We start from the raw sequence: 10,000 nt of genomic DNA, 5'->3' as shown, positions 1-10,000 counted from the left end.
ACACAGCATTCACAGATACTAACAAGTACACAGGCGCTAACACTTATACAGACACCCACACCCACACCCACACCCACACCCACCCACACACACACACACACACACACACACACACACACACACACACACACACACACACCCACACCCACCCACACACACACACACACACACACACACACCGGGGAGACAAACTGGGACTGGCAGAGTTGAGTAGGGTTGAGAGTTGGCACGTTGGCTGCTCTCTCTCTCCCTCACTCAAGTTAACAGTCAGCCAGCCGTGTGTGTGCATGTGTGTGTGCATGTGTGCATACAACATTTTCATGTGTGTGTGTGTGTGTGTGTGTGTGTCTTTTTGTCTTAGTAAGAGGCTGTGGGACATACTAAGATGTCTGGGGGATGTCTGGGAGAACACCTATTCATATTAGACATGGCATTTTCATCCTTGGCGTGTGCGTGCGTGCATGCGTGCATTGTGTTTGTGTGTAGGTAATGAAGGGGACGACAGCTCTGAACAGTACCTCTCCTGACACTGTGATACATCTGGTAATTAGCCCGACCAAGACTAATGTTGATCTACAATACATCTCTGTTTCTACATCTGAAGAGATAGCTAGCTAGCACAGGCACTAATGGTTATTAATAGGACCAGGCTAACAAGGGCTAGCTAGCGTAGGGGCTAATGGTTATTAATACGACCAGGCTAACAAGGGCTAGCTAGCATAGGGGCTAATGGTTATTAATACGACCAGGCTAACAAGGGCTAGCTAGCATAGGGGCTAATGGTTATTAATACGACCAGGCTAACAAGGGCTAGCTAGCATAGGGGCTAATGGTTATTATTACGACCAGGCTAACAAGGGCTAGCTAGCATAGGGGCTAATGGTTATTAATAGGACCAGGCTAATGTGGACCTATACAGTAGCTCAATCCTCAGAGGGTCTGTGCATGGAATGGGATGAGGAAAGGTATCAAACACAAATGTACCTCCACGGTTCCACAACCAGGGTTCCACTCTCTATCCAACCACCATGGCTAGCCCAGTGAGGTCAAGTCTAAGCTTAAAGTCACTCTAACCCCAACCCTAAAACGGACTCCCCTTAAAGTCATCGCCTTGAAAACTCACTCCTCTTAGAATTAGAATTTGCCATTTAGCAGACGCTTTTAATACAAAAACCATTCACAATTACAGATTACAGGGACATTCCCCCTGGAGTAACTGAGTAACTTACTCAAGGGCCAGCCTGGTCTCACACGGCAGACGTCAGAATTCGACGTTTATGGACAAACGTCGAATTCTGACGTGAGATTGCATCCAAACGTCGAATTCCGACGTGACATTGGGGTAGCTCGTTCTGAAAGCGCAGGGGTGCGCCTGTTATGTGCGCCTGTCGGGCTGCACTTGCATTAATTAGTTAGGCCACATTTAGGGTTAGGGTTAAGGTTAGGGTTAGGGTTAGGGTTACCCTAACCCTAGGGTTACCCTAACCCTAACCCTAACCTTTACCCTAACCTTTACCCTAACCCTAACTCACTTCCTTAACTCACTTTCTTAAAAACTCACTCCCCTTTAAAGCAACTGCTCTAAAAGTCACTCCCCTCCCTGCACCTCTATCAGACCTCTACCAGACCACCACCAGGTGAGGTAAAGTCAAAGCTTTAATTCCCTCCCTTCCCTGCGACGTCGGACCAGCGAACCCCGAGCGACACCACCCCGACTGTCACCGTCCAGAACATCGTCCCGCACGGCCGAGCAAATTTGTTTGTTTCAATGTTTGTTAATCTGTCTGTGGTGTGTTTGTTTATTTCATTTCTCCTGATGGGTTTCTCAAGTGCAGCTTACTCTAGCAATTTTCTGCCTGGTCGCATTTAATGTGTTGTTGTGTTTATCTGCTGTCAGAGCCCAATGTTGATTTATATACATTTGATTTGCAAAAGTCTACTCATTACAGCCGCGTATTCTCAGCGCCGGTGGACGGACGTCCATGAGAACCGTCTCGAGATACACCAGCTAGGTATACTGAGGGCAGGGGAGGCTGAGATACACCAGCTAGGTATACTGAGGGCAGGGGAGGCCGGTGGAGACTCTCACCAGCGTGTGTTTGATACCATTCTTCATTCTGTTCCATGCATTACAAGTAGAGGAATACACCTTTCGGGCTTGTATACACATGCTTGTGCGCGTGTGTGTGTGTGTGTGTGTGTGTGTGTGTGTGTGTGTGTGTGGACAGTGTTAATGCTTGAGTCATCTCTGCTGTCTTGGTCATGTACACACTAGCCATAGGAGCTGGCTTCAGATCAGGGGCCAGGCTACAGAAACACACACGCACGCACGCACACACTCACGCAATAACACACAGACACACACACACACACGCAAACACACACACGCACACATGCACAGACGCACACACATACTCTCACACACACACACACACACACACACGCGTATACAGATGGTATTATGTGCCTATTAATATATTTACAACATTTGGAAAAAATATTAAAACCATTTATATAGCATTTTCCAAATGTTACCATGGTAACCTCTGCACCAATATGAAGACACCGCCAGAATCTGGGTTATCTGGGTTGTGTGTGTGTGTGTGTGTGTGTGTGTGTGTGTGTGTGTGTGTGTGTGTGTGTGTGTGTGTGTGTGTGTGTGAGTGAATGCGTCTACAGTGTGGGCTGAGGAAAACAGCCTATAACTGTGGATGCAGTCATAGAGCATTAGGGAGATGTGCAATATAAACACACCCATTTGTAGGAATTCAATTCAATTCACTTTATTTTTCCAATCTAATTGCCTTAAGGGGACACGTAAAGTTGTATTAAATTGAAATTGTGCATGTGTGTATGTGTGCATGTGTGCGGGCATGCGTGTGTGTGTGTTTATTACACCATTTCCCTAATGCTCACTACCTGCATGTAGAATAAAAGGTGTTATAGCCATGTTTACAGGGCTGTAAAACCCAATGTTGAAGTAAAGTGTTCCCCTGTACCCCCCCCCCCCCCCCCCCCCCCCCAACAACCACCATCACCCGGTTCAGGAACGATGAAGGAGCCGCCCGCCTGCACATGGCCAAGACAACACATGTATACATGAGCCAAGCTGCGTTCAGAGACACTGGCACTGTTCAGCAGTGTTACACAGCATCAGACAGACATATAGATAGATAGCCCCTCAGGTCACACACCCACACACATGCATGCACACACACACACACACACACACACACACACACACACCGTCCATGGCTAAACTGAGGATTTAGCATGGTAAATAGGTTATTGTCGCAGGGATCAGGGGACTGAAGATTAACGGTAAGGATGTGACTGTACTTGTGTGTGTGTGTGTGTGTGTGTGTGTGTGTGTGTGTGTGTGTGTGTGGGGTGTGTGTGTGTGTGTGTGTGTGTGTGTGGGTGTCTGTATAAGTGTTAGCGCCTGTGTACTTGTTAGTATCTGTGAATGCTGAAGAGCATGTTCTGCCTGTCAACATTTCATTCCCGTACAGCAGAGACCATGTACGGTGCACTTGGCATGCCATGGAGAGAGAGAGAGAGAGAGAGAGAGAGAGAGAGAGAGAGAGAGAGAGAGAGAGAGAGAGCAAAGAAAGAGAGCGCAAAGATTGATATTACTTCTCATGCAAATGTTGCATTTAGAAATGTAGAACACGATAGCATTAGCATAGCCATTCACCCTGGCCTGTTTAGAAGAGCATAAATCCAGCGCTGGTTTATTTCAACAGCTGCTCCTCTGTCACTCACTGCATCACTCTCACACACACATGCTGCCACCATAATGCCAAGGACCCAGCTGGGACCTGCACATAAGCTGTGTGTGTGTGTGTGTGTGTGTGTGTGTGTGTGTGTGTGTGTGTGTGTGTGTATGTGCCTGTGTGTGTGTGTGTATGTGCCTGTGTGTGTGTGTGTGTGTGTGTGTGTGTGTGTGTGTATGTGTGTGTGTGTGTGTGTGTGTGTGTGTGTGTGTGTGTGCCCTTTCACCTCTGACACGTTGACACGTCCCTCCTGGAAAGAGCAGTCATTGGCGTTCTGGGTACACATGTGACGGTATTTACACCAATGGCAGGGGAAGACTCCTGTCACACATGACAGACACCTGTAGAGAGAGAGAGAGAGAGAGAGAGAGAGAGAGAGAGAGAGAGAGAGAGAGAGAGAGAGAGAGAGAGAGAAAGAGAGAAAGAGAGAGAGAGAGAGAGAGAGAGAGAGAGAGAGAGAGAGAGAGAGAGAGAGAGAGAGAGGGAGATTAAAACTCCATATCCTGCTTCCTCTACACATCATCCTGAACACCATCAATATCACTTGAGTCTGAAGGAGAAGGAGGATGAGAATGATCTATCCTTCAACAGTCCCTGGAGGTAGAGAGAGGAGGATAGGCAGACAGCAGGATAGAGAGGTAAAGGCAAAACAAGAGAACAAGTAAAGATAGATGCAGGGTGGAAAGATATATATATATATTTATATGCAGCACGTTCCTGATCACAGCTTTAAGACCTCCTGTGTGTGTGTGTGTGTGTGTGTGTGTGTGTGTGTGGTTATCGACAAGGAGGTATTGGATTATACAGTCCAATTCAAAGTTGACGGACAGCGATATTTCTAACCACTTAGAATCTCCCTTCAGGCTCTTTGACTTTCGCACACAAACTCATTAAGACACATTGTCCTGGTGATTTGTCCAATTAAGTCATCTAACGATCATTAAGAACCAACGTTAGAAATCCACTGCCCCCCTCGGGACAAAGTCTCCGCCTTAATCACCCATGTGAGTCACTAAATTGACCAATCAACCTCTACAGGTCTAGAATGCCTGGGGTGTGTCTCAATAGTCTAAAGTGGCTTCCTTCCCTTGTCTCCTTCCCTTGTTTCTGTCCCTTGTCTCCTCTCCCACAACTATACTGGAACAAACACAGGATAGATGGCAGCAATCCCCTGGCCTCTGTTTCCTTCTTCAGCATCAGTGCAAATCAGTGGAGGCTGGTGGAGGTAGACATTGGAGGACGGGCTCATTGTAATGCATGGAACAGAATGAGAAATGGTATCAAACACAATGTACCGTCCCATGCATCACAATGAGCCCATCCTCCGATGTCTACCTCCACCAGCCTCTCCTGGTGCAAATGCAGGAGAGGAGAGGAAGACGAGGTGAGAGGAAGACATTTTAGACATTTTGGGGCGGCTGTGGCTCACGAGGTAGAGCCGGTGTCTAATGATCGCAAGGTCGGTGGTTCGATCCCTGGTTGGTCACGTGTCGAGGTGTCCTTGGGCAAGACACTGAACCCCAAATTGCTCCCAATGAGCAGAAACCTTGCATGGTAGCTTGAGGTAAGCGCTTTGGAGGAAGGCGCTATATAAGTGCAGTCCATTTACCATTTAGACAATTAGGATGTGCCTGTCTCTGTCAAAATCTTCATAAACATAATCTGTATATATATGAACAAAGTAGAACCGCATCCGTCAACCCCTCTTCATGTTACCATTCCTCCACAGCCAAGAGCAGCTAAGACTAGAATGCTCCTCCACTCCTCTCCTCCTCTCCTCCCTCCATATTCAACACATTCAAAAAGGGCTTACATTCAAATGAGCTGCACAGCCAAGATAAGCCCTTTTTCCCTCTAAAACTCCCTTTTACCATAATTCAGAAAACAGCATAAATGAACATGTATTACCAGCTGCAGCGAGGCTGTTAGAGCTGGAGGAGACGCAGAAAAGGGGGGATGAAATAAAAGGAAATACATGCATTAGTTGTAGAGTCTGCTGCTTTTGGGGGGGGGGATAAACACACTGATTTGTTCAAATCGTTACAAGTTCTCCACAGGCCTCTAGCTTGTCTGTTATTAGCCTATACACGGGACATGAGGCATACAGCCAAGCTCCAGACTGGTAGTAATGTGTGTGTGTGTGTGTGTGTGTGTGTGTGTGTGTGTGTGTGTGTGTGTGTGTGTGTGTGTGTGTGTGTGTGTGTGTGTGTGTGTGTGTGTGTGTGTGTGTGTGCTAGTAATGAGGTAGAAGGACCAGCCTGCTCTTTGGGGTACAAGCTATAATCCATCCTGTGTATTTCTATAGGGAAAAGGTGGATTTATGCTATGCTAACACACAAATTCTGATGCTATTTATATAGGGACCAGAGAGACAGGGGTTTGATGCTATGCTAACAACCAGTGTGCTAGTGTGCTTGGGAGACCTATTGTCTTCTTCTCTCCAGATTGCCAGTAGCCTAATGAGCTGGAGGGGCTAGCCAAGCCTGCGCTAGGCACTACAGGCTATAATTGATCCCTGTGTGTTGACCGTAGCATGGTTGGATATTGGTTATGCTAACAGCCTGTGTAAGTCTATGGGGAGAGAGGGTGGACCTTCTCTATGCTAATAGACTGTATATTTCAATGGGAGAGAGGGTGGATATTCACTATGCTAACACTCTGTGTAAGTCTATGGGGAGAGAGGGTGGATATTGGCTAGGCTAAGGGCTATGACCTTGATGTATTTCTATAGGGAAAGGTTAGGTATTGACTGTGCAATGCTAACAGACAGCTATAACAGAGAGCAGACGTAGCTAGTGGTCTTAGCTTTGCCCCCAGACAGATATTGATCTCTGCTGGACGATAAACAGAGGAGGGGAGGGTGGGGATGACCTTTGACCCGTGATTATTTCCCTGCAGCCTACGGGGAAACATTGGAGAGAGAGAGAGACAATGTGTGTGTGGCAGAGCAGGTCATCAAAGCCTATCTACACAGACTGAGAGACGCCTGAAACACAACTCATTAGCCACCAGCACGCGCTTATGCTTACGCGCAAGGCTTACCAGCGGCCATTTGGTTTGAATTTTCACAGTTGGGCTTTCTAGTCCCACCTTCTATCATCTCCAGTTTGTGTTTACATTCTGCAGTTCGTGAGGCGGTGAACTATGGAGATCAGGGTTGCCAACTGTCCTGTATTAGCCAGGATGCCCCATATTTTGGGCTGGATGAATATACAGGACCTCCCTTGTGCCGTATAATATATTCATCATCCATGCTTGCCACCCACCAAATTGGCTAGCAAACTCAAGCACTTGGATGATGAAGAATATCCTACCATCGCTCTAAACTAGTGTTGTTCCGATACCGATACTAGTATCGGCATGGCCACCGATACGCACAAAAATGCTGGTATCGGTATCGGCGAGTACTAACAAATTTTTTTTTTGGAATTTTGTTTGTAAATGTTCACTTGCTGTTGCACTACTACTACGACTGTTTTATATCTTAAATGGATATTGCACTGATTGGCATCTGTGAGAGCCACATTTCAGGTTTTATAAGGGGTTGATTTTCTTGTCACCATACCAGGTAGACAATAAAAAAAAGTTCTATAGTATTCACTCTCTGTTGGTATTTTTTCCTGTTTTACAAAGGTTTTGAGCAGTGCCAGACTAAGTGTTAGCAATAATTTTACATCGAGGTGAGTATGCGGCTCAAAAAACATGTTTTTTTGTTTTGTTTTTTCAAACGTTGTGGTATCGGATCGGTACTCGGTATCGGCAAGTACTGCACGGTCAGGTATCGGTATCGGGATCAAAAAATGGTATCGGAACAACACTACTCTAAACCATCATCAAACCAAAGACCGGGGGGGGGGGGGGGGAGCCTATTCAAGTGAAATGCACCAGACTTTGGTATTAACTCAAACAATCCAGACAAAAAATCTAAACATTTAAGTCCATATGTAAATACAGCTATATGTAATAAGTGGAATGAAACAGAAAAAAAATATTTAACACACTAACTGAAATTAATTCAATACTTAGTGGAGAAGCCTTTGTTTGTAATGACAGCTTCAAGGCACTTAGATAGATAGATAGATAGATAGATAGATAGATAGATAGATAGATAGATAGATAGATAGATAGATAGATAGATAGATAGACACCACAGGAGGAGTGTATATATCATTGAGTCTATCTACACTGCTCAAAAAAATGAAGGGAACACTTAATCATCACAGTATAACACCAAGTCAATTAAACTTCTGGGATATCGATCTGTCCAGTTAGGAAGTGTAAACGATTGTTAATCAACTTCACCTGCTTTGGTGCAAATGAAAGCGACAACAGATGGACAGGAGAGGCAACCGCAGAACAACCCCCAAAAAGGAGGAGGTGGCGACAGACCATTTCTCTCTCCTTATCATTTATCATTTAGGATCATTTAGATCCTTATCTCCTTATCTTACCATTTCTTTCTCCTTATCCTTCCTGATTTTCTCTAGTTTTGCATTTTGCTAGTGCCCTTGTCACTACTGGTAGCATGAGGCGGAACCTGCAGCCCATTCAGGTTGCACAGGTAGTCCAGCTCCTCCAGGATGGCACATCCATACGTGCCATCACAATAGGGTTTGCTGTGTCTCCCAGCACAGTCTCAAGAGTGTAGAGGAGATACTGGGAGGCCGGCCATTACATGAGGAGAGCTGGACAGGGCCACAGAAGCAGGGGGGGGGGCCAGATAATTTTCAGGAGGAGGGCACAATGATTGACAGCACTCAACACCCAATGGGCGTTGGGGTGGCACACGGGGTGGCCAATCAGATCACAACAGTAGCTCACGGTAGCCCACGGTAGCTCCGCCCCTGCGTAGAAGCGCAACAACCCAGCAGCAGGACCAGTATCTGCTCCTTTGTGTGAGGAGGAACAGGAGGAGCACTGCCAGAGCCCTACAAAAATGACCTCCAGCGGGCTGCTCGTGTGCATATTTCTGACCAAACTGTCAGAAACAGACTCCATGAGGGTGGCATGAGGGCCGGACGTCCTCTAGGTGGGACTTGTGTTCACAGCCCAGCACCGTGCAGCTCGATTGGCATTTGCCAGAGAACACCAGAATTGGCAGGTTCGCCATTGGCGCCCCGTTCTCTTCACAGATGAGAGCAGGTTCACACTGAGCACATGTGACAGACATGAAAGAGTCTGGAGACGCCGTGGCGAACGTTATGCTGCTTGCATCCAGCATGACCGGTTTGGCGTGTCAGTGATGGCCTGGGGAGGCATATCCTTGAAGTGTTCCCTTAATTTCTTTGAGCAGTGTATATATATATAATATATATATATATATATAACAGTATATAGATAGATAGATAGATAGATAGATAGATAGATAGGTAACTGTTGTACTGCAGTCTGACATTCTGCTGTGACAATGAAGTGCTCCCAGGTGGTCCAGGGAGTGGAGTGACTGGGGAACACAGTGAACACCATTGGCTGCCAGCGAGAGCCTCTCCTGGGGCTCTGGGGTGGGGTGGGATGGGGAGATGGGGATTCTGGGGGTCTATTCACAGTTCAGATCCCTGCCTGCTGCGTCTCAGCCTTTCATATTAACATGGCCATTGTGGATAGTCTGAGGCCCTAACCTTTAGATCTGTGGACACATTATCTCTGACACAATGAGCACAATCTCTCTCTCTCTCTCTGTATTCGGCCTCTTCGCATGCTCAATTAAACTATTCCCTCCGTCTATTGAAATGCAAAACTCTAATATTGTTGCTGCGTATGTAAATAGCTGCCGGGGCGATCTGCCTTGCCAACTCAGCGGCCTGCCCGCCCACGGTGCCCGCCGCCCCAGAGAAAAGCTTTTTCACTGCCTACAGCTTTGGCACGCACCAACCAGCTGGCAGCCTATACATGGTTGGGTTCAGGACTGAGGGGTCAGGGGTGGCAGTGGGCGGTGAGGGGGGCGGGGAAACGCTGCTGTGAAAATGCTAGTGTATGTCACAAGGGAGGTGCACACACACACGTGCATGCATGCACACATCACACACAAACACACACACACCACACACGCACACACCACAGCATACACACACGCACACACAAAGACATTGACCCTGGCCTTGATAAGAGCTCCAGGTGAGCACTAGCACTTTGCATCCCCTTCCCATTCCCATTCTGGCGGCTAGCTGGCTAATTAGGGCTAGTATTGGCTCGTCTGGCTAACATCGCTATGCTAATATCTGAGA

The 10,000-nt window shown here is 47.0% G+C and overlaps 1 protein-coding gene across 1 annotated transcript in view; it reads right to left on the bottom strand.

The window, feature by feature from the left end:
- The window catches only part of LOC308160242 (plexin-A1-like), a gene marked incomplete at both ends in the record, with an annotated part of 160,685 nt that overhangs the window by 59,361 nt on the left and 91,324 nt on the right, over nucleotides 1-10,000 (bottom strand). Inside the window, 4 exon segments of the mRNA XM_080534160.1 lie at nucleotides 4,003-4,117; nucleotides 8,598-8,665; nucleotides 8,770-8,925; nucleotides 9,159-9,272. Coding sequence (XP_080390286.1) covers nucleotides 4,003-4,117; nucleotides 8,598-8,665; nucleotides 8,770-8,925; nucleotides 9,159-9,272 — 453 coding nt within the window.

The sequence above is a fragment of the Nansenia antarctica genome (assembly GCF_963989245.1).
Source record: "Nansenia antarctica genome assembly, chromosome: 6".
NCBI classification, from domain to species: domain Eukaryota; kingdom Metazoa; phylum Chordata; class Actinopteri; order Argentiniformes; family Microstomatidae; genus Nansenia; species Nansenia antarctica.
The sequence above is the reverse complement of the archived record's forward strand: the minus strand, read 5'-3'. Positions and strand labels throughout refer to the sequence as shown.